The 25,825-nt window shown below is 46.3% G+C and overlaps 1 protein-coding gene across 4 annotated transcripts in view; it reads right to left on the bottom strand.

Moving 5' to 3' along the window:
• ccser1 (coiled-coil serine-rich protein 1) overlaps nucleotides 1–25,825 on the bottom strand; it is a 1,298,783-nt gene that overhangs the window by 531,882 nt on the left and 741,076 nt on the right. For all 4 annotated transcript variants that reach the window (XM_078209035.1, XM_078209007.1, XM_078209017.1 and 1 more), the window contains exon 8: nucleotides 3–83. In XM_078209035.1, the coding sequence (XP_078065161.1) occupies nucleotides 3–83 (81 nt within the window). The remainder of the gene's footprint in view (nucleotides 1–2; nucleotides 84–25,825) is intronic.

Here is a 25,825-nt window from a genome sequence, read left to right on the forward strand (position 1 = left end):
ACAAGTTCGTCTCGAAGTTGGGAAATCAGTTCATCTTTCTCCTTCAACTGGAGCCTAAGAAGTGAGCTTTCATCTTTAGGATCCTAAGAAAGAAAGGAAGAAAAGAGATAACATTTAGGATTGACAGAACTACAGCAGTTGAATGCAACATGAGCAAAATTCAAAGGCAAGTCACGGATGGCTGGCGTCCGGATAGATATTGCTTGACTGAACTTTCCTGGGAACAATAGCGAACCGGTCTGGTCACTTTCTGCAACATTAAACCAAGGGAGAGATTCCTGTTGGTAACTTTTCATTCACTATCGTCTTGATTTGAGGCCAACAACACCTACTTATGTTTATATAGTGCCTTTAAAGACAATTAAACATCTCATGCTGCTTCACGAGCATTACAAAACAAAGTTATAGATTTACAGATGCACCATTGAAAGCATTCTTTCTGGTTGTATCACAGCTTGGGATGGCTCCTGCTCTGTCCAAGACCGCAAGAAACTACAAAGGGTCGTGAATGTAGCCCAATCCATCACTCAAACCAGCCTCCCATCCATTGACTCTGTCTGCATTTCCCACTGCCTTGGCAAAGCAGCCAGCATAGTTAAGGACCGCAGGCACCCTGGACATTCTCTCTTCCACCTTCTTCCGTTGGGAAAAAGATACAAAAGTCTGAGGTCACATACCAGCCGAGTCAAGAACAGACTGCTGCCATCAGACTTTTGAATGGACCTACCTCACATTAAGTTGATCTTTCTCTATACCCTAGCTATCACTGTAACACTACATTCTTCACTCTAACCTTTCCTTCTCTATGCACGGTATGCTTTGCCTGTATAGTGTGCAAGAAACAATACTTTTCACGATATACTAATGCATGTGACAATAATAAGTCATATCAAATCAGATCAAAAAGGTAGACACTGAACCACTCAAGAGATGGTCAAGCAGGTAGCTGCATCCTAAAGAAAAAAAGAGAAGGAGAGAGTTGCAGAGATTGCGGGAAGGAATTCAGGAGCCAAGGCCAAGATCAAATTAAAAGGAGACAATATAATCCTGGTCGTCAGTTTGTGTAGGGATCATACGACTGTGCTGTTAGGTGAGGCGGCAGGGAGGAAGGGGGGCGGGGGGGAGTGGTGGTGGGGGAGGAGGTGGGCGGACAGGTGAGGGAGATGCAGGTAGCATCTCAAAGCCTCAGTAGAACAGGCCCGAGGATTAAAACTTCTGAACATCATCTGAATGGGACCCAATCAGCCATCCATTGGATATTAGTCAACAGAGAGAAGCTTAACTGTCACCAGGTGCTTAAGGAATGGGTTCTCACACTCAGGTAAGCACTTGGGGTGTTTGGGGGGAGTGGTGGGGGGGGGGGGGGGGGGTCAGGAAGGGATCGCAATCAGGGAGATAATAGGAATGTTGGAAGCCAGTGCTTCAACTGTCCTTGTGTCGTGGGGCCTGGATGAACAGTCCTGTGCCTTGTCATCATGGTAAAGTCACTGGGTCAGTAATTTGATCCAAGTTAATGCTCTGGGACATGGGTTCAAGTCTCAGTCTGCCAGCTGGTGGGATTTAAATTTCAGTGCTGAAAAGAAAAAGAAAAAGAAAATTAAAGTCGGTGTCAGTAATGGTGATCATGAAACTAGCATCAACGGATCTAAAAACCCATCTGGTTCACAATGTCCTTTAGTGAAGGAAATCTGTCGTCTTTACCCGATTTGGCCACCATGCGATTCCAGATCCAAAGCAATATGGTTGACTCTTAACTGCCCTCTGAAATGGCCCAGCAAGCCACTCAGTTCAAGAGTTCAAGGGTAATTACAGATGGGCAACAAACACTGGCCTTGTCCATGTCCCAGGAGGATAATTTTTAAAAAAGATCCCGCCAAGAAAATAAAAGAGATGTGAAAAACCCTTATTGGGCCCCTAACCCTGACTGCTTGCTGCTAATTTGGCTTTTCCACATAGAACTCTGATTTAAATGACTGGTCTTCAGAACACATTCGACATACATGGTGGATGACCCTATTGCCTACTCAACAGAACAGGTTGGATCCTGCACAAAGGGAGTGGGACCTCCACAGGGTTAAGTTTTAAGTTTCTTTATTGGTGTCACAAGTAGGAACAAAGAACAAAGAAAACAGGAACAGGCCCTCCGGTCCTCTAAGCCTGCACCGACCATGCTGCCCGACTGAACTAAAACCCCCTACCCTTCCAGGGACCGTATCCCTCTATTCCCATCCTATTCATGTACTTGTCAAGACGCCCCTTAAAAGTCACTATCATATCCGTTTCCACAACCTCCCCCGGCAGCGAATTCCAGGCACCCACCACCCTCTGTGTAAAAAACTTGCCTTGTACATCTCCTTTAAATCTTGCCTTTCCCACCTTAAACCTATGCCCCCTAGTAATTGACTTTTCAATCCTGGGAAAAAGCTTCTGACTATCCACTCTGTCCATGCCCCTCATAATCTAGTAGACTTCTATCAGGTTGCCCCTCAACCTCCATTCCACTGAGAACAAACCAAGTTTTTCCAATCTTTCCTCATAGCTAATGCCCTCCATACCAAGCAATATCCTGGTAAATCTTTTCTGTACCCTCTCCAAAGTCTCCACATCCTTCTAGTAGTGTGGCGACCAGAATTGAACACTATATTCCAAGTGTGGCCTAACTAAGGTTCTATAAAGCTGCAACATGACTTGCCAATTTTTAAACTCAATGCCCCAGCCGATGAAGGCAAGCATGCCGTATGCCTTGACTACCTTCTCCACCTGCATTGCCACTTTCAGTGACCTGTGTACCTGTACACCCAGATCCCTCTGCCTTTCAATACTCTTAAGGGTTCTGCCATTTACTGTATATTTCCTATCTGTATTAGACCTTCCAAAATGTATTACCTGACATTTATCCAGATTAAACTCCATCTGCCATCTCTCCACCCAAGCCTCCAACTGATCTATATCCTGCTGTATCCTCTGATGGTCCTCATCGCTATCCGCAAATCCACCAAACTTTGTGTCGTCCACAAACGTACTAATCAAAGCAGTTACATTTTCCTCCAAATCATTTATATATATTACAAACAGCAAAGGTCCCAGCACTGATCCCTGAGGAACGTCACTTATCACAGCCCTCCATTCAGAAACGCAACCTTCCACTGCTACCCTCTGTCTTCTCTGACCAAGCCAGTTTTGTATGCACCTTGCCAGCTCACCTCTGATCCCATGCGACTTCACCTGCTGCACCAATCTGCCATGAGGGACCTTGTCAAAGGCCTTATTGAAGTCCATGTAGACAACATCCACTGCCCTACCCTCATCAATCATCTTCGTCACTTCCCCGAAAAGCTCAATCAAATTAGTGAGACACGACCTCCCCTTCACAAAACCATGTTGCCTCTCGCGAATATGTCCACTTATTTCCAAGTGGGAGTAAATCCTGTCTTGAAGAATCCTCTCCAATAATTTCCCTTAGGCTTACATTAACACTGCAATGAAGTTACTGTGAAAATCCCCTAGTCGCCACACTCCGGCGCCTGTTTGTGTACACTGAGGGAGAATTTAGCATGGTCAATCCACCTAACCAGCACCTCTTTCGGACTGTGGGAGGACTAGGGACAACTAGATGAATACATGAACAGGATGGGAATAGAAGGATACAGACGTTAAGTGCATACGGTTTTAGTTTAGGCAGGGATCATGATCGCTGCAGGCTTGGAGGGCCAAAGGGTCTGTTGCTGTGCTGCTCTTTGTTCTTTGAAATCAGAGCAGCCGGAGGAAACCCACGCAGACACGGGGAGAACGTGCAGACTCTGCATAGACAGTGACCCAGTCGGGAATCAAACCCGGGTCCCTAGCGCTGTGAGGCAGCAGTGCTAACCACTGTGCCACCGTGCCGCCATGGGGCATTTTAACTGCCCACTGACACAAGTCCTGCTTGCTGAGCAGGATTACAACCACATCTTTCTATCACTGTAAGTAATGTCGCTGGCTCACTAAGGAAACTGTTTGGGAGGCGTGAGGACACTGATTGCAACATTATTTGTTCTGAATTTAATGGAAAATATACCAAGATGGGTGTTTGCATTCTGTGAGTGCTCCTCGGGTTGGATAAAGTACATCATTATCTGCAACATTTTATCATTACTAAAAGTGAAATCATTACTTCATTAGCGTTACATGTTCAGTACAAAATCTACCTAAGCTTTTCCCAGTACATGAGTGCGCTGGAGATGATCTTAGATATTAAGCTGCATTTCCCTGATGGTACTTGGAAACATCTATCATTTCCACATGAACTCATTTAAAACACATTGCATGAAGGTGCAGCTGCAAAGTGGCACAGATCGGAGGGTAAAATAATGGCACGCGCTGAGTAAGGTCTCGAATAGCAGAGTGCTTCCTGAATGCATGTCTACAATGGAGAGAAGACAAAGCAGTGCATTCACAAGACAAAAGTGAATGCACTGCTTTGCCAAAGAGCATGAAAGGTCACAGATGCTCAAAGTAAAGTGCCAGAGTTCTTATGATCGGCATTCAGAACGTGATAATCTAACAAATATGAAGCATCTCTGTGTAAGATTTAAATGCACTACATTGAGGAGACACCGCAGACACAGGCCATTTGGCCCAACTGGCGTAACGATTCAAGAAAGGGCCGGAGCCTGGTGCCTTCTTGCGAGCTGTCCCCAGCATACCCTCCAAGTCTATCTTTTACTCTCATTCTATGCTTTCAAAACTCGATAAGAGTTTTAACAACGCCAGGTTAAAGTCCAACAGGTTTATTTGGTAGCAAATACCATTAGCTTTCGGAGTGCTGCTCCTTCGTCAGATGGAGTGGAAATGTGCTCTCAAACAGGGCACAGAGACACAAAATCAAGTTACAGAATACTGATTAGAATGCGAATCCCTACAGCCAACCAGGTCTTAAAGATACAGACAATGTGGGCGGAGGGAACATTAAACACAGGTTAAAGAGATGTGTATTGTCTCCAGACAGGACAGCCCGCAAGTCCAGGAGGCAAGCTGTGGGGGTTACTGATAATGTGACATAAATCCAACATCCCGGTTTAGGCCGTCCGCATGTGTGCGGAACTTGGCTATCAGTTTCTGCTCAGCGACTGCGCTGTTGTGTGTCGTAAAGGCCGCCTTGGAGAACGCTTACCTGAAGATCAGAGGCGGAATGCCCATGACTGCTGAAGTGCTCCCCCACAGGAAGAGAACAGTCTTGCCTGGTGATTGTCGAGCGGTGTTCATTCATCCGTTGTCGTAGCATCTGCATGGTTTCCCCAATGTACCATGCCTCGGGACATCCTTTCCTGCAGCGTATCAGGTAGACAACGTTGGCCGAGTTGCAAGAGTAGGTACCGTGTACCTGGTAGATGGTGTTCTCACGTGAGATGATGGCATCCGTGTCGATGATCCGGCAAGTCTTGCAGAGGTTGCTGTGGCAGGGTTGTGTGGTGTCGTGGTCACTGTTCTCCTGAAGGCTGGGTAGTTTGCTGCGGACAATGGTCTGTTTGAGGTTGCGCGGTTGTTTGAAGGCAAGAAGTGGAGGTGTGGGGATGGCCTTGGCGAGATGTTTGTCTTCATCAATGGACATGTTGAAGCCTCCGGAGGAGATGCCGTAGCTTCTCCGCTCCGGGGAAGTACTGGACGACGAAGGGTACTCTGTCCACCGTGTCCCGTGTTTGTCTTCTGAGGAGGTCAGTGTGGTTTTTCGCTGTGGCGCGTCGGAACTGTTGATCGATGAGTCGAGCGCCATATCCTGTTCTTATATCCTGTTCTTAGATGCCCTCATAAGGAAACCCACGCAGACACGGGGAGAACATGCAGACTCCACACAGAGTGACCCAAGGTCGGAATTGAACCAGGATCCCTGGTGCTGTGAGGCAGCAGCGCTAACCACTGTGCCACCATGCCGCCCAAGAATTGAACTCGTGACCACTAGTTTACAAGGCCAGTGCTCTAATCACCAAGCTATGAGGCCAAGTGCTAAAGTCAATTACTTAAGAAGTTAACTAAATCTAATAGGTACTGTTACATTAATGCCGCTATTGACTGATCAATTACTGCTCTATAAATTTGTTTAACAATTAAAACTGAATTCAAAGACTAATGTGCTATTAAAGTCAAGGAGGATCACTTGACAGTATGTGATAAAATCATCTGGCACCTGAAGTAGGCTGAAATGTTTTCTACACAACCCTCTACAGTGGGTTGGCTCTACAGTGACCTGAATATGGTGACATCTTAGAGGTCTGTGATGCAGATTCTGGCCAGAAACTGAGTTCATCATGGAAGGTGAGTTAAGAATGTGGTCACACAAGTTGACTATCAAAATGCAAATCCTTCCAATGCACCTGATGACAGACAGTAAGGGTGGGAGAGAGACTTTCCTGATGGCCATACTGCAGAAGGCAACAGCAGATCACTTGCAGTCCTTTGTGAAGCTTCATCATTGTGACGATGCTGTGCCTTTAAGAAATGTATTTGTGTCATGTTTCTTGTGCAAGATTTGTTTTAGCAGTCAGTTCTTTTAACCAGTATGCTTTTTCTGTAACCATTATTCCACTGCAGTATCAGCAGGGAGCCATTAGCTCCCTGTTGATACTGCAGTGGAATAATAGCTCCTAATTGCTAAAATGTTTATTTTAATCTGGGCTAATGCTGTTCTGTTATTTTAATGTTTCAGAATAGGGCTTGATCAGATTGATTAACAGGTAAAAATCATGTGACTGGGCAGGACTAGGCTGACACAGAGAATTCAAGTCAGTTGCTGCTTGGGATCTTTAGAGAGAGGTAGTTTTTCTGCGTCTCTTCCTCTCTCTCTGGATTTGGAGACTGGGATTGGAGGAAATTAGTCTCTCTCTCTCTCTGGAGATTGCTGTATGGGAGTCAGAAGCTGCCTTTCTGTATCAGTTCAGAGGGGTTAAAAGGCTGGAAATCTAGCATCCACAAATGCCTATATGTCTTTTTGTGCCAACCAAGACTAAAGTGGGAATTATGTCTGTGGGGATATTGCTTATATTGGAACTATAGAGATAGCTAGCTGTTAAGAATTATACCTCGTCATTTTAAAATATTTTCAATTGGTAAAAGTTATGCTGCTTCTTTTTGTTATATGTTAACTGTTTTGTTGAATAATGTTTGCTTTAATAAAAGCTTCCCAGTGGGTCAATCGTATCATACCTGAAGCAAAACATCTTATGCTCGCCTTAATGCCAAAATCAAAAACAGTTGGTATCTAGGCTAACTTGGAGTTACTGATCTGGTCCCTAATCATGCACCAATCCAATGGAAGTCTATGGTCATCAACACCCTCTTAGGGCATGATACCTGGAGGGGGGAGGATAGAATCATAGCATCCTACAGTGCAGAAGGAGGCCATGTGACCCATCAAGTTTGCACCAACCCAGGCATCCCCATACATTTCGCCTATCTAGTCCCCCTGACTCTCAGGGACAATTTGGCATGGCACATCTTTGGAGTGTGGGAGGAAACCGGAGTGCCCAGAGGAAACCGGAGGAGACCCACGCAGACACGGGGCGAATGTGCAAACTCCACACAGACCCAAGCTGGGAATCGAACCCAGGTCCCTGGTGCTGTGAGGCAGCAGAGCTAACCACTGTGCCACCGTGCTGCCCAGATGAGCGAGTGATAACACTCTCGAGGGCGAAGGGAGCTTGCGTTCAGCTACAAATAAGTCTGAGAAAACAAGTCAGTGCAGTAGCATCAATATCCAAGGGGCCAAACTATAAACTTCTGCCTGGCATGAAATGGACCGGCAACAAATGGAATGAAAGACAGGGTCACTTCCTGTCCCATTTACAGTGGTGCTCCAGCTGCTGTGAGGTGGAACTGCATTAGAACATAGAACATAGAACAGTACAGCACAGAACAGGCCCTTCGGCCCACGATGTTGTGCCGACCTTCATCTGAAACCAAGATCAAGCTATCCCACTCCCTACCATCCTGGTGTGCTCCATGTGCCTATCCAATAACCGCTTAAATGTTCCTAAAGTGTCTGACTCCACTATCACTGCAGGCAGTCCATTCCACACCCCAACCACTCTCTGCGTGAAGAACCTACCTCTGATATCCTTCCTATATCTCCCACCATGAACCCTATAGTTATGCCCCCTCGTAATAGCTCCATCCACCCGAGGAAATAGTCTTTGAACGTTCACTCGATCTATCCCCTTCATCATTTTATAAACCTCTATTAAGTCTCCCCTCAATCTCCTCCGCTCCAGAGAGAACAGCCCCAGCTCCCTCAACCTTTCCTCATAAGAGCGACACTCCAAACCAGGCAGCATCCTGGTAAATCTCCTCTGCACTCTTTCCAGCGCTTCCACATCCTTCTTATAGTGAGGTGACCAGAACTGCACGCAATATTCCAAATGCGGTCTCACCAAGGTCCTGTACAGTTGCAGCATAACCCCACGGCTCTTAAACTCCAACCCCCTGTTAATAAAAGCTAACACACTATAGGCCTTCTTCACAGCTCTATCCACTTGAGTGGCAACCTTTAGAGATCTGTGGATATGGACCCCAAGTTCTCTCTGTTCCTCCACAGTCTTCAAAACCCTACCTTTGACCCTGTAATCCACATTTAAATTAGTCCTACCAAAATGAATCACCTCACATTTATCAGGGTTAAACTCCATTTGCCATTTTTCAGCCCAGCTTTGCATCCTATCTATGTCTCTTTGTAGCCTACAACAGCCCTCCACCTCATCCACTACTCCACCAATCTTGGTGTCATCAGCAAATTTACTGATCCACCCTTCAGCCCCCTCCTCTAAGTCATTAATAAAAATCACAAAGAGCAGAGGACCAAGCACCGATCCCTGCGGCACTCCGCTAGCAACCTGCCTCCAGTCCGAAAATTTTCCATCCACCACCACCCTCTGTCTTCGATCAGACAGCCAGTTACCTATCCAATCGGCCAACTTTCCCTCTATCCCACACCTCCTTACTTTCATCATAAGCCGACCATGGGGGACCTTATCAAACGCCTTACTAAAATCCATGTATATGACATCAACTGCCCTACCTTCATCAACACACCTAGTTACCTCCTCAAAAAATTCTATCAAATTTGTGAGGCACGATTTGCCCTTCACAAATCCGTGCTGACTATCCCGGATTAATCCGCATCTTTCTAAATGGTCGTAAATCCCATCCCTAAGGACCTTTTCCATCAATTTACCAACCACCGAAGTCAGACTAACCGGTCTATAATTACCAGGGTCATTTCTATTCCCTTTCTTAAACAGAGGAACAACATTTGCCACTCTCCAGTCCTCTGGCACCATCCCCGTGGACAGCGAGGACCCAAAGATCAAAGCCAAAGGCTCTGCAATCTCATCCCTCGCCTCCCAAAGAATCCTAGGATACATTTCATCAGGCCCAGGGGACTTATCGACCTTCAGTTTATTCAAAACTGCCAATACATCCTCCCTCCGAACATCTATTTCCTCCAGCCTATTAGCCTGTAACACCTTCTCTTCCTGAAAAACATGGCCCCTCTCCTTGGTGAACACTGAAGAAAAGTATTCATTCATCACCTCGCCTATCTCTACTGATTCCATACACAAGTTCCCACCACTGTCCTTGACCGGCCCTAACCTCACCCTGGTCATTCTTTTATTCCTCACATAAGAGTAAAAAGCCTTGGGGTTTTCCTTGATCCGACCCGCCAAGGACTTCTCATGTCCCCTCCTAGCTCTCCTCAGCCCCTTTTTCAGCTCGTTCCTTGCTAACTTGTAACCCTCAGTCGAGCCATCTGAACCTTGTTTCCTCATCCCTACATAAGCTTCCCTTTTCCTTTTCACAAGACATTCCACCTCTTTTGTGAACCACGGTTCCCTCACTCGGCCATTTCCTCCCTGCCTGACAGGGACATACCTATCAAGGACACCCAGTATTTATTCCTTGAAAAAGTTCCACTTTTCATCAGTGCCTTTCCCTGACAGTTTCTGTTCCCATCTTATGCCCCCTAATTCTTGCCTAATCGCATCATAATTACCTCTCCCCCAATTGTAAGCCTTGCCCTGCCGTCCGGCCCTATCCCTCTCCATTGCAATAACAAAAGACACCGAATTGTGGTCACTATCTCCAAAGTTCTCTCCCACAACCAAATCTAACACTTGGCCCGGTTCATTTCCCAGTACTAAATCCAATGTGGCCTCACCCCTTGTCGGCCTATCCACATATTGTGTCAGGAAACCCTCCTGCACACACTGCACAAAAAGTGCCCCATCCAAACTATTTGACCTACAAAGGTTCCAATCAATATTTGGAAAGTTAAAGTCCCCCATGACAACTACCCTGTGACCCCCACACGTATCCATAATCTGCTTAGCAATTTCTTCCTCCACATCTCTATTACTATTTGGGGGCCTATAGTAAACTCCTAGCAACGTGACCGCTCCTTTCCTGTTTCTAACTGCAGCCCATATTACCTCAGTGTGCATATCCCCCTCAAAGTGCTTTTCCGCAGCCGTTAAACTATCCTTGATTAACAATGCTACTCCTCCACCTCTTTTACCAGCTTCCCTACACTTACTGAAACATCTATACCCCGGAACGTCCAACAACCATTCCTGTCCTTGTTCTACCCACGTCTCCGTAATGGCCACAACATCGTAGTCCCAAGTAGCAATCCACGCCCCAAGTTCATCCACCTTGTTCCGGATGCTCCTTGCATTGAAGTAGACACACTTCAACCCATCTTCCTGTCTACCGGTACCCACCCTTGACCTTGATACCTTCCCCAATACCTCACCACCCTCAACACTGACTTCTGGACTACAACTCCTTTTCCCACTCCCCTGACAAATTAGTTTAAATCCCCCTGAAGAGCCGTAGCAAATTTCCCTCCCAGGATATTGGTGCCCCTCTGGTTCAGGTGCACCCCGTCCTGTTTGTAGAGGTCCCACCTTCCCCAGAACGTGTTCCAATTATCCACGTATCTGAAACTCTCCCTCCTGCACCATCCCTGCAACCACATGTTTAAGTGCACTCTCTCCCTGTTCCTCAACTCGCTATCACGTGGCACCGGTAGCGTACCAGAGATGACCACATGTTTTGTCTTTGCTCTCAGCTTCCAGCCCAGCTCCCGAAATTCCTGTTTTAAATCCCCGTCCCTTCTCTTACCTATGTCGTTGGTACCAATGTGTACCACGACTTGTGACTGTTTCCCCTCCCCCTTAAGAATCCGGAAAACACGGTCCGAGACGTCACGGACCCTGGCATCCGGTAGGCAACAAACCATCCTCGAGTCTCTTTTGCTGCCACAGAACCTCCTATCTATCCCTCTAACTAACGAGTCCCCAATAACTATTGCCCTCCCGCTCTCCTCCTTACCCTCCTGAGCCACAGGGACGGACTCAGTGCCGGAGATCCTCTCACTGCGGCTCACCACTGGTATGTCGTCCCCCTCAACCGTATCCAAAGCGGAATACTTATTGCTAAGGGGAACGACCACAGGGGATCCCTGCACCGACTGCTTCTTCCCAGCCCCTCTCACCGTCACCCATCTATTTTCATTCCGCGGAGTAACTGTATCCCTGAAGCTTCTGTCTATGGCCATCTCTGCATCCCTAATGATCCTAAGTTCCTCCAACTCCAGCTCCAGTTCCCTTACACGGTTTTGGAGGAGCTGCAGATGGATGCACTTCTCACAGGTATAATCAGCAGGGACACTGACGTCGTCCCTCACCTCGAACATAGTGCAAGAGGAACATTGCACTGCCTTCACACCCATCCCCTCTAGATACCTTGCCAGCACCAGGTAGAAACAGCAAAAAATGAATTAACTCACCCCTGCTCGCCCAAGCCCTGTGAGCCAAAGCCCTACAGCTTTCACTCTGCCTCCTGCTCACTCTGCTGCCCGCTAACGACGCTGCTCGCTCAAAAGTGCGGCCTACTTTTAAACCCTCCAAAAACCTTCCCAGACTCCTGCTGGGCCCACTTCCTGTTTTAAAAAAAACCTCCGATTTTTTACACAAATTTAACTTAAAATAAATAAATAAATGTAGTGAACAAACCAACTGCCTTCTCCTCAGCCTGGTCCTGTGGAACATTGGATGACAGAGTGCCTGCGTGTTTCAGGTGGCGGGTCATTTGCAAAATCAATTTTGGCAGCAAAAGACAAGGCAAGAGTGGCAATAGAGGGTGCAAGGTGGAAGGCTGTCTGTGCCCCACACTAACCTATAGTCCACTTTCGCTGGCTAAATTAAAAAATCCTTTCGCCCCACATCCCAACACTCAAAGGAAGACTGGCTGGCAGGAAGAGTTTCCGGAGCTGACAGAGATTAAATGAAGGCTCGCGATGTTTTATAGATTCAACTTTCATATCTGTGCAAATACCCAATAAAAAGAGTGTGAGGCGATGAAAACTATCACAATGAATTAAGTTTATTAGAACTGCGTAAATAATAATAATGAAAGCAGAGGCTGATTAATTATTTATGACTCTGCCCTTCATACACTATTGTCCTTGAATTTCTGGGTCAGTGTCTCTGACTTTCAAGTTTGAGATATACTGACGGAAAAATAGATTAAATGGGAAGTTTACGGGGAGGACAACTTGATAACAAACAGCATATTGAGAGAATTGGGAATGACTTTGAGGGTAAGCCAGTGCAAACATCAGTTCAGAATCCTGTTCAATGGCAGCACCTTCCAATTCTCTGCCCATGTTGCACAGTTTTAGCTTGTCAAACGCATGGATCAATGCAGATTTTTGAAGAAGCGTCGGAATACATCTAAATAAATAAATCTAAGCTCCTGAGATGTGAGGGAACAGCTGAATAAATTGAGCGTATAACACCCGCATGACACTTAAATCCATTGAATATGCTGATACACATTATTCTCAGCAAACTAAATGCGTTTAGGAAATTGCAAATGACTCAGCTTTGTCAGTGAGCAATCCTGAGAGTGTCCCTGTGCATACAACATGTCTGCGCGCTCTTCACACTTTGTCAATATTCCAAGGTTATGGATTGGAGGAAAGGTGGGATGGGCTGGGAGTAGGGAGGGCAGGATTAGCAATGGCAGCTGCCTGATCCTCATGATGTTCCAACCATTATAGAAGAGGTGGGTTTGGGCCTTACAGAGATACCCACCTCCGTGAGGTGGGCACAGCTCATCACCCATTAAGAGCTTTGTTAAGCCCACTTAAAGGAGGCCAACTGGAATCTCCTAGCTGGCCCCAGTTTCCCGCCTCATCAGGGGATAGCTTAGAAATCTGCCAACAGGCATCGCGAGGCAGGTGCCCTCTCTATGAGGCGAGGCTCTGTGCTAAGAAGCAGGTGAAAATATTGTACCCAATCATTCCTCGGTTCCGACAAATCCCTTTCATTTATTGGATCTATTATGTTTGGTTTGTATTGTTGCCCTTACGCTGTTATATCTCTGTGACAGGACCTCATTGTAAATAATGTCTTTCAGTCAAAGTGAGCTTTTACCCTTTCTTCACAGGCATTAACCTGGAAATTTCACTCGAGACATTTCCAGATTAATACTGCAACTAATGGTAACAGTCTCCAGTCAGGGAGAGTGTTTTCAGGACATACTCTTAAATGCTTATGTAGATTTCCCCAAACCTTTAATCATAGAATCCCTACAGTGCAGAAGGAGGCCGTTCGGTCCATCGAGTCTGCACCGACTCTCTGACAGAGTATTTTACGCAGGCCGTTTCCCCCGCTCTACCCCCATCATCCCACACATAGCCCATGACCAATCCATCCAACTTGCTCATCCCGGCAATTCACTGTGGCCAACTCACCTAACCTGTACATCTTTGGTGTTCACTAAAGTACAGATAGAGACTTCTTCCCTCACGTCCCTGCTGATTTTCATCCAAATTCTGCCATGGTGCAGCAAACTTGTTTGATTCAATTCAGAACTAGGTTTGCACCCAGTCACGTCTGCTACCTCAGCCAACTGCATTCGTATAGCGCCTTCAACTCAGAGAGAAATGGTCAAAAATGCTCTACACAGGGGCACAATTGAATGAAGAGCCCTTTTGTTTTTCAAGTTAAAGTTTATTTATTAGTGTCACAAGTGGGCTCACATTAACACTACAATGAGGTTACTGTGAAAATCCGCTAGTTGCCACACTCCAGCACCTGGTTGGGTACACTGAGGGAGAATTAAGCGTGGCCAATGCACCTAACCAGCACGTCTTTCGGACTGTGGGAGGAAACCAGAGCACCCGGAGGAAACCCACGCAGACAGGGGGAGAATGTGCAAACTCCACACAGACAGTGACCCAAGGCCGGAATCGAACCCAGGTCTCTGGCGCTGTGAGGCAGCAGTGCTGACCACTGTGCCACCGTGGCGCTCATTATGCCCCTGGATTAGGATGAAGAAAATATCCCATTTCTGCTCTGAATCACAACCCAGTCACCTCCACCCAACTACACCCCCCCCCCCCCCCCCCCCTGCTGAAAAGTGGGTAGAAGTGTGAGCACGAGGTGAGGTTGAGGTCAAGAGCAGAAGTGGGAATGAGAGAGAATGTGGATGGATGGGTTGGGTGAGGATTAGATTAGCTCTGACAATGCAATAGCCAAATATGCTCTGCTCCTGCATGCATCAATGAATGAAGGGGAATTATTGAGAAAACTAAACAAATTGGGGAGAATTTCTGTTCATCAATTATTCATAATCACTATAGCAAGATATTAGGTTTGAGAAACACTCTAATGATTATTTTGGCAACCATAATATGCAACCAATCAATCCAGGTTAATGAGGACAATCACTGAGGTAACACCTCTCGCTCAGGCAACATTTCTTCTTTTTAAATTCGAGTGCACAAAAAAATGGATACTGCTCTGGATACCAGACACTGCACGACACAAGACACTCGGCCAATTACACAGGGGACGTGAGCCACTTTTACAGCTGATTTCCCTTTTGGAGATGATAGACAACCAAATGTTAGCGTCTCAAGTCAGCAATGATGGAACTCCTCTGTTTGATTGGTACACAAGAGCTGACACTGAGTGCAGAATTTTACGAGACTTTTCTAAGTGCCAGGCAGGCGTGAAACTAGGAAAGTTCCAGATCCGTTTTTGGATGCGTTTTCAGGCCCAATCTAATAAATAAACTGTAGTTTTGGTCTCCCCGACAAGTGGCAACATTTTCTCCACATCTGCCCCATCTCACGCCTTAATTGCCTCTATCAGGTGAGTCACCAGCCTTCTCTTTCCCATTCTGCTGTTGATTCTAGTGTTGTCGATGGCCGAAGACAGCACTGGAACTTGGCTGTGATGTCCCTTCCCCGTTGATCTAACACTCAGTTTTCTAAGTAAAGAATGGTCACCTGGGGGAGATAGCAGAGTGGGAGAGGGCAGAGCACTGGCCCATAAATCATAATGTGGAGATACCGGCGTTGGACTGGGGTAAGCACAGTAAGAAGTCTCACAACACCAGGTTAAAGTCCAACAGGTTTATTTGGTAGCACAAGCCATTAGCTTTCGGAGCACTGCCCCTTCATCAGGTGAGTGGAGACTTTCCACTCACCTGATGAAGGGGCAGCGCTCCGAAAGCTAGTGGCTTGTGCTACCAAATAAATCTGTTAGACTTTAACCTGGTGTTGTGAGACTTCTTACCATAAATCATAGCCTGTGATAGCAACTTCAACAACAATGCAGAGAAAACTAAAGAGTAAAGAAATGTCGAGAAGTAATGCATCTACATTTGGAGGTCCCAGATTGCCAATGTGAAGCAAATCAGCAGCACACTCCAACCCATCCAATGATTCAACAGGGCTGCTTGCAGGTCTAATAAAATATCCTCTAACATACGTATGTACACAGTCCACTAGAAGCTGTCTCTTGTTCACGATCTTGGTGTCATATTGGACATTGACACGGGCCTTTGATCTGATAAAAGTCTACAAAATTATGAGAGGCATAGATAGGGTGGATAATCAGAGGCTTTTTCCCAGGATGGAAGGGCCGACTACAAGAGGGCACACCTTTAAGATGAGAGATGGTAAGCTTAAGGGAGATTTGTGGGCAAAGTTTTTCCACACAGAGGGTGATGGGTGCCTGCAATGCACTGCCAGTGGAAGTGGTGGAACAGGCATGTTACCAACGCTTAAGGTGCATCTCGATAGACACATGAGCGGGAGGCGAACAGGAGGGTAGAAACCGCGCAAGCTTGGTGGGCCGAAGGACCTGTTCCCGTGCTGTACTGTTCTTGGTTCACAAAGCACTGCATTATGAAGACTACCTATTTTGACCTCTGTATTGTTACTCAAGATGCCCTGCATCAGGTCACCTGCTGCTGAAACGCTCAGCTATGCCTCTGTAACCTTTGAACTTGACTATTCCAATGTGCTCCATGTGTAGGATGGATAGGCCAATGAGAAGAGCATTGGAATGGCCGATATGGAGGTGAGGAAAGCGCGGAAATATAGAAACATAGAAAATAGGAGCAGGAAGAGGCCATTTGGCCCTTCGAGCCTGTCCACCATTCATTCCGATCATGGCTGATCATCAATTCAATAGCCTAATCCTGCTTTCTCCCCATAACCTTTGATCCCATTTGCCCCAAGTGCTATATCCAGCTGCCTCTTGGAAGTTTAAAGTTCATTTAATAGTGTCACAAGTAGGCTTACATTAATGTTGCAAAGAAGTTACTGTGAAAATCCCCTTGTCGCCACACGCCAATGCCTGTTCGGGTACACTGAGGGAGAATTTAGCACGGCCAATGCACCGAACCAGCATGTTTTTGGACTGTGGGAAGAAACCTACGCAGACACGGGGAGAACATGCAAACTCCACACAGTCACCCAAGCTGGGAATTGAACCCGGGTTCCAGGCGCTGTGAGGCAGCAGTGCTCACCATGGTGCCATTGTGTCACCCACAGAGAAAAGAGAGAGAACGAAGGAGCAGAAGCTTACAGAAATAAGACCAAACTTGCCATCATCCTATAGCCCTCGAGTGTGCTCAAAAAGAGCTTTAACAAGTCTAGTCACATCAATATGAATTTCTACAGTGTATTTCGTAATGGACTCAAAAACACCCTTATGTACAAAAATTGCTTTTGGCCTGTCCTCAAATTTTCAAATTGATCTAAAACACGCAAGGAGGATTATTATAGTTGAAAAAATTGCTGCATAAAATGCGAAGCACTGCACCATTTCCTCATCACCTTGCACTAAAGCAGACTGTATCTGCTGATTTTTCCCTTCTGTAAAATGGAGCTCACAGTCGAAATGACATGACAGACCAATCAAGTTGAAAATTAATCATTCCACGGGAAGAGAAACTAATTAAAATGGGATTAGGAGGGATGCAGAGAAATGATCAGATTATCTGAGACTTGTGCGAGTTGGATATCCAAGGATCATGAAGCAGTGGGTTGACACGGCAGTGCAGAGTGGAACTATGAGGTGGGATCATGCTGTGCCCCTTTCCCAGGAGCAATATCTCAACACGCTCATTGCAATGCTAACTTTAACAGCGGCCTTTGTCCAAGAACTGGATTTGTCTAACAGGACCGTATGTTGGCCCTTGTTTACTGCTAAATGGCTGGGTGCCAAATACTTTCACAGCTGATTTAAGTTCATGCCAAACAAAATACGGGGCAGGAAAAACATGTGCACTTAATGGAAACTCCCAATTCATCCATTCACCCCGAGAACAGACAGAGTTTTAATGGCTCATGTGAAAAAGAGCACCGCTGACAGCGCAGCACTCCCGCAGCGCTGCGACGGAGTATTAAACTAGATTTGGCACTCAAGTCCTGGAGTGGGACTTGAACATACAGTCCCCTGACTTAGAGGCAAGGCTGCCATTGAAGTGCGAGGGCATAGTTGAACCAATGCAAAAAGTTCTCTGACATCTCATGGAGGTGACACTCTTTGCAGGCCTAAGAACGAGTACTGGGCTCATTCTGTCCTTTATCAATCTTCACTGTTGTCCAAAGGTGTCGTTGGGTAGAGATGACAAACAGTAAACCTGATGTCTTTTCCTTAGCTTTCCTACCCTGTAAGCCCTCAAATGATATGTCCTTCCCAATGCTGCCAGGTTTTCTTTTACTGCGTTCTTAAAGTTACAAAGTCAATGCTCAGAGTGGACCGGGCAAAACCACATCCATTCCTAGCTTGCTCCAAAAACCAAATTCGAAAACCAACTGAATCCAATTCAAGAGAAAAGCAAAATACTGCGGATGCTGGAATCTGAAACAAAAACAGAAAATGCTGGAAAATCTCAGCAGGTCTGACAGCATCTGTGGGGAGAGAATAGAGCCAACATTTTGAGTTTAGATGACCCTTTATCAGAGCTCGTCAGGAACTCTGACGAAGGGTCATCTAAACTCAAAACATTGGTTCTATTCTCTCCCCACAGATGCTGTCAGATCTGTTGGGATTTTCCAGCATTTTCTGTTTTCGAATCCAATTCATGGTCTCCACAGGGGAGAGAAACAAGATCCAAGCTGACAAGGTGAGGCACTGCACCCCATCTTGGACTTTATCTGACGCTTAGCCAAAAGGCCAAGTTAATACCAACAAAATGGATTGAACCAATGGACGGAAACTACCTATGCTCCTTTTGCCTAAGTGTCACACAACACCAGCAATTGGAGAGATCCAAAATCAATTTGTATCAGAGCATGTAAAGAAAAATGTCAATCACCAAATAGTTACGACAGAATTGTCTTGGCACACCAAATCTTCCTTTCCCATTTTGACATCCTTGTTGCTTTTATTTCTGTTCTCATTCTGGTTGGCTTGTAAGTATAACATCAGTGGAGCTTTAGTGACTTAAATCAGAAGCTAGGTTGTTGCGAGAAGAATACTGGAGTTTCCGATCAAAATCCATTTAAGAATGAAGATTGCTCTTTGGTTCACACAGAATTGCATGGTGTTAATGTTCTATTATCTGGGGAGGTGATTGCCTCGCGGTATTATTGCTAGACTAACTATTGATCCAGAAACTCAGCTAACATTTTGGGGACCTGGGTTCGAATCCCGCCACAGCAGATGGTAGAATTTGAATTCAATAAAAAATATCTGGAATCACGAATCTACTGGTGACCATTGTTGATTGTTGGAAAAACCCATCTGGTTCTTTAATGTCCGAAAGACTTGCTGGTTGGGTGCTTTGGCCTTGTGAAATTCTCCCTCAGTGTACCTGAATAGGCGCCAGACTGGGGGATTTTCACAGTAACTTCACTGCGGTAAGCCTGCTTGTGACACTATTAAACATTAAACTTAGGGAAAGGAATCTGCCGTCTTTACATGGCCTACATGTGACTCCAGGGACACAGCAATGTGGGCGACTCTCAACTGCCCTCTGAAATGGCCTAGCAAGCCACTCAATTCAAGGGTGAGTGAGGATGGGCAATAAATGCTGGCCAGCCAGCGACGCCCATGTCCCACGAATGAATAAAGAAAAGGATCCCATGAATTAATTCATCCTTTCCCTCTGAAGGTGACTCGAAGGCGAAGTGATCAATTCTAAAAAAGCTCACCTGGCACGGTTAACTTCCCTTTGAGGTGTTAACTGATCAGGCTGTGTACTTCCAACATTTTCTGCTTTGGATTCACATTTTTCAGAATTCACGGCTTTACTTTTTGTTTCCAGTAAATAATCGGATTAAATAAAAATTGCCAGAAAGCTTTCTTGAGTTCCTAAGTAGTACGTCTGTGTTCGTGGATGGACAAAAAGGTTTACACAGATGGAGGGGCAGATGGGGAGCATCTTAATATAAGTCTAACTGTGCCGACTGATTAAAAATAATAAAAATTGGATTTCACACGGGATCATTAGGGTTCTAGGTAGCAGCTTTACTGGTGATGAGTGTTACCTGTTAACCTCCTGAGTCTCTTTGATGCATTCTGAACCAAAAATGCCTTCAGTGGGCAGAATTAAACCCACTCGCACCAATGTCGTCCGCATCAGGCGCTTCATAAGATGAACACAACCTTGTCGGCATTCTAGACAGTTTGACAAACCAATTTTCATTTTAGACTGTAAACATTATCCTAACGTGTGCACTGAACTTGTCCACTGCTGAAGGAACCATTTGGTGTCAGTCCCACTTCGGTCTCTTGCCCCGTTGAGACACCAGATGGTCTCATTATCACAGCTGTGGAACTCGACTGTAGCTGCAGCAACTGGTGAGTGACATTGCAAAGGCAGAGAGAGATGAAAGTTAGCGCTCCGACTTGTTGAAGTAAGCAATGCCCTACATAGAAAACCATTCCTTTATATAAGTTCCTTTCATGACCTCGAGACACCTCAAAGTGCTTGACAGCCAAGAGTATTTATTTTTTCAAAGGTAGCCAATGTTGCAATGTGGACAGCCAATCTGCACACAGCAAGAGCCAACAAATGTCAATAAAGTGAATAACCATTGTTCAGTGATGTTGACTGAGGATAAATGTGGGCGGCACGGTGGCACAGTGGTTAGCACTGCTGCCTCAGAGTGCCAGAGACCCGGATTCAATTCCGGCCTTGGGTCACAGTGTGTGTGGAGTTTGCACATTCTCCCCGTGTCTGCATGGGTTTCCTCTGGGTGCCCCGGTTTCCTCCCACAGTCCAATGATGTGATGGTTAGGTTGATTGGCTATACTAAATTGACCCTGGTACCAGTGGATTAGCAGAGTAAATATGTGGGGTTATGGGGATAGGGCCTGGGTGGGACTGTGGTCGGTGCAGACCCGATGGGCTGAATGGCCTCCTTTTGCACTGTAGGGATTCTAAATGGTGGCCAGGACTCGGGAAAGACCTCCCCTGCTCCTTGCTGAACATTGCTATGATGTCTCCCTGGAAAAAGACATCTCATGCAAAAGATGGCACCTCTGGCCGTCCAGCACTCCCCCAGCACTGCACCAGGAGTATCAGGTTGGAATTTGTGTAGGGATTGGGGCTTGAACCCACAACCATCTGATTTGGAGGCAATGGTCTAACCATCTGTGCCACAACTGATTAAAGGGGTGGGATTTGCCTGCCTCTGGGATCATCTGCTCCCACCGAAAATCGAAGGACTTTTGGCTGGGACCGCCGTAACCCTGCAGGGGATCCCACCAGGACAAGGCAGGAATATACTGGCCTGGAGTGAAAAGGAAGGAAGGAGAACATAATTTGCTCATTATGATAGTTCGTCCAATGCCTGCTGTACTGGGAAAAGATTCAGCAACATGCTTCTGACTGGCGGAGGTGCACGAAACATGAAAAGCTCTTCGAAGAGAGAAAAATGAATGAATCTGCCTTGACAGATTGAGGTTCTGCCTGCTCGGAATGAGTGATGAAGAACACTTAAGATCCAGAAATGCCTTGATTTTGGCCACAGAGCTGAGTTTCAGGTTTGCGAGGAGTTGTACCTTTCAGAGTGCAATGCATCCACATTAAAAATAGCTCCTTACCTCATGCTGAAGGCCGGTATCCAGAAAGCTGGCACCTCCGAGTGGAGTCACAACCACCAGAATAGTTACTCTAATTGATCTCTCCCTTCCCTCCCTTCATTTAGATTGCTTCCACACCATCTGCACCATGGCTAAGAGGGTGAGTGGAAAACCTGTTCCCAGCCCTGTGCCAATGTCTCTACATTAAAGGTCGCTCCATGTAGCCTGCCTGTCTCTCTTGAATGTCTCTCTTGAAAGGCTTTGGGAAATCTGTCGTCCCGCTGGCACCTTTTCTGAGCTTTCTCTGCTCACGGTAATTACTGTGGTCAAATTTGTGATATATTCTTTTCTTACCCTGACTGTTTCCAAGTCTATGATACATTCATTAGTCGGCTTAACAATCAAAGAAAAAGAAAGGCACAAACGGGATCAAGCTGAGAATAATAACCCATCCATTAATTTATATTTAGTGACACAAAACATGCTACGCTGTGGCACAGGAGGTTATTGCAACACTGATCTGTCATGGATTAACATGTGGCATGGTGGCACAATGGTTGGCTCTGCTGCCTCACAGTGCCAGGGACCCGGATTCAATTCCAGCCTTGGGTCACTGTCTGTGTGGAGTTTGCACATTCTCCCCATGTCTGCGTGGGTTTCCTCCGGATGTGCCGGTTTGCTCCCACAGCCTGAAAGACGTGCTAGTTAGGTGGATTGACTTAGAATGGGGTCATTTGGAGAGAAAAAATAAAACAGAAATAGGAATTAAAAGAGAAAAGAAGGATTAGATGAAGAGTGGTTAGGATTGTTGCCTCACAGTTCCAGGGACCTGGGTTCGATTCAGGCCTCGGGTGACTTTGTGGAGTCTGCACGTTCTCCCCATGTCTGCGTGGGTTTCCTCCGTGTGCTCCGGTTTCCTCCACAGTCCGAAGATGTGCGGGTTAGGTGGATTGACCATGCTAAATTGCCCCTTAGTGTCAGGGGGATTGCAAAAGGAAATCCCAACGGCGTAAACTGCATTTTGAGCTTCTTGGGGAATTTATGCTCTGGCTGCCAAACCTGCCGCTGAAAACAGGAGCGGAAAATCTTCCCGCCGCCCTCGTGTGTTGCGACGTTGCATTCATTTGTGGGTAAGCGTGTGAGGATAAATGACCTTCTTTATTTTGAAACCAAAAAGCTTGCTGCTGAATTATGTAATTGGAGTCTGCAACTCCAAGGGTAAGAAAACACATTCCTCTTTCCATAGAAGACAGACTGATTTTAGGCAGTAAGAGGACGTAAATTCTGTCCGCGATGAGTGGTTCCGGATCTCAGAGCTGTCTTGGCAACAGCACAAACAATAGCATAGCACAGGCAATGACTCAAACTCTGGATGTACCGGAAAAGAGCAGCGATGCTATATTTTCAAACTAATCTCACATTGTCTGTTTTGTCAAGTGTTCGAATGATGAGACTTCAAGCAGTGATTTGACGCCTCTGGGCTCTTTTGATTGGTTTTTTTTGGTGCAAAGAAATTATTTTAGCCGCTGTGGACCCCACACAGGTTTTTGTCCTGATACAAACAGTCCCTTAAGTCAAAATTTCTGGTTCAACTGCTTCACTGTTGCCACTCACACACATTGGGTAGAAATACTAATAAAAATGTGTATCAAGTTTATTGATGAGTGTCACAAGTAGGCTTACATTAACGCTGCAATGAAGTTACTGTGAAAATCCCCTAGTCGCCACACTCCGGCGCCTGTTCGGGTTCACTGAGGGAGAATTTAGCATGGCCAATGTCCCTAACCAGCACGTCTTTCGGACTGTGGGAGGAAGCCGGAGCACCCGGAGGAAACCCACGCAGACAACCAGCAGACGCCGCACAGACAGTGACCCAAGCCGGGAATCGAACCCAGGTCCTTGGCGCTATGAGGCAGCAGTGCTAATCACTGTGCCACCGCGCTGCCCACAAAACACTTTTTTATTTAATCAGCGATAGATAGCCTCAAGAATCGATATTAAATCCTGGACAAAACTGACATAACGACTAAATCTGGTCACTTTGTCAGCTTGCTGGAGGTCAGGTTCATGGTTATATTCCATTATATATTTCCAAAGCATCTCTGACTTATTCCAGTTCTGATCAGAGGTCATCAGCCTGAAATGTTAACTTTTGGGCTGGGTTTTGAGCAAATCCCCCCACCCACCAGCATGTTTGCAGGCAGGGGATCTGCGCATGGCCTTTCCACTGCCTTCTCATCCAAACTCAAATTGACTCCCAACTTCTTGGTGGAGTGGGTGGAGGAGGCAATGGAGGCATTGTTCCCTATAGGGCCTACTGAGTTCCTTAAATAGCTGGTTAATGGACACGCACTGTGCACCACCCCCCCCCCCCCCCCCCCCCGCCAACAAACTCACTGCTATTTTACCTAAGCAGATAGCATAGCAAATTTTACTTGATGTCAGCCAACAAGGGATTACCTTCTTTGGGGGGGAGCCCTCTGTAAATTAAAGGCAAGGTCATACCCCTCCGCTTTGGTGGCACAGTGGTTAGCACTGCGGCCTCACAGCGCCAGGGACCCTGGTTCAATTCCTGGCTTGGGTCACTGCCTGTGCGGAGTCTGCACGTTCTCCCCGTGTGCGTGTGGGTTTCCTCCGGGTGCTCCGGTTTCCTCCCACAGTCCGGAGCGTGGCAACTCGGGGATTTTCACAGTAACTTCATTGCAATGTTAATGTAAGCCTATTTGTGATACTGATAAATAAACTTTAAACTTTCCTCTCCCAGCCCCTCAAACCCAGCAACACCCCATCCCATCCCCGCCACCTCCTCACTCTCAAGCCTTGCTGGGCTGCGCCAGCCTAAGGCCTCACTTGTACCCAGGACTAATATCCAGTCAGCCTGACTTCCATTAACTCTCCTTCCTTGAGGACTGGCTGCAGTTCCAGCAGTGGCCACCACTCCAATCTGGCGCTGCCAGATTCTAAGGTGGGACTTGCTGCTCCTCAGATGTGGGCGGGTGTAGAATGACTGGGGGACAACCAACTGTTCTTGTGGGTGGGCTTCAGGCCAACAGTGTTTAATCATGTAAAGTGTGTAGGTGGGGAGGAAAACAACACGTTACCCTGTAAATCCCAACCTTTTCTTTCTGTCTCCACTGTTGCCTGACCTGCTGAGTACGCCCAACATTTCCACACTCTATTTCTAGCTGCCAGGTATTTTGCTTTAGTATTTAAACCTGCTTGAGCTGTTCCCTGTGGGTTAGTTGGTGGCACTGTTGCCAGAGACTTGAACGCACAATTAAGGCTGGCATTCCTGGCGTGGTATTGAGGGAGGGCAGCACTGTCTGAAGTGCAGCTTTCTGGGTGAGACGTAGAACTGAGGCCTGCCCTAGCTCTCAGGTGGTTGGAAAAGATCCTACGTTCTGCTGAAAAGTTCTGTCTTGGCCCCGAATTTATCCCTCAGCACAACCTACCCAAAAAAGATGATCTGCTCATGTTATCATTGCAGTTTTCCGTGAGTTTGCTGTGTACAAATTGGCTGTTGCCTTTTCATACACTAAAACTGTGACTGTACATCAAAGAACATTAGGTTATCCCGAGATCATGAAAGCTGAAAAGAAAAATGCAGCAAATTAATTTAAAAATCAGTCTAAATAATTAACGTGGAAATCTGCTTGTAATAAAGTCCTTTGAGAAGTTATTTTAAACTCTTATGGAATTTAGAAGCCTTTAAGTTTAAATACTGCTTGCACAGTTGTAAATATCACATCTGAATAAACACAGGCTTGAATATATATCATACATTTACTGTTATTTAGCTCAACGGGACAGGAATCCTGACTCTGAAATGGAAGACTGTTTGATCAAAGTCCAAATCACATTCTGGGCCATGGATGCATGGTTACTGATGAGACCTCAGTGCAGTGGCGAGGGAGTGCCGCACTGTTCGAGGTACTATCTTCCAGATGTTGCATAGAACTGATGCACCACTCGGTGGATATAAAAGGTGGTGTTTGGATTTTACAGTTTCCCTTGGGATGAGGGAGACAGAATGGGAAGTGTTTGGTCTGCTCACTCCCATCAGCGACCCCAACGAATCAAGCATCAGCCAACCAATTGGCCACCGCTGAGAGGGAAGGTGGCCAATTTATTTTGGGAAGGGCGGGATCACGGAGTGCCCATTCGGACATCTAGGCCAGGGCATCTGCCTGGGAAAGGGGGTTACGCTGTGAATCGCAAGTTAGTCAGGGCCAGCAATTTAAAGGCCCATGTCCTCGGGGAAACTGTCCATTGTCTGGGGGGGTGATGCCCTGGTGGTATTATCGCTAGATTACTAATTCAGAAACTTGGCTAATGTTCTGGGACTCGGGTTCGAATCCCGCCATGGCAGATGGTGGGAATTTGAATTCAATAAAAAAGTGTCTGGAATTAAGAATCTACTGATGACCATGAAACCATTGTTGATTGTCAGAAAC

This window comes from Mustelus asterias, chromosome 1 (assembly GCF_964213995.1).
Source record: "Mustelus asterias chromosome 1, sMusAst1.hap1.1, whole genome shotgun sequence".
Taxonomy (NCBI): Eukaryota; Metazoa; Chordata; class Chondrichthyes; order Carcharhiniformes; family Triakidae; genus Mustelus; species Mustelus asterias.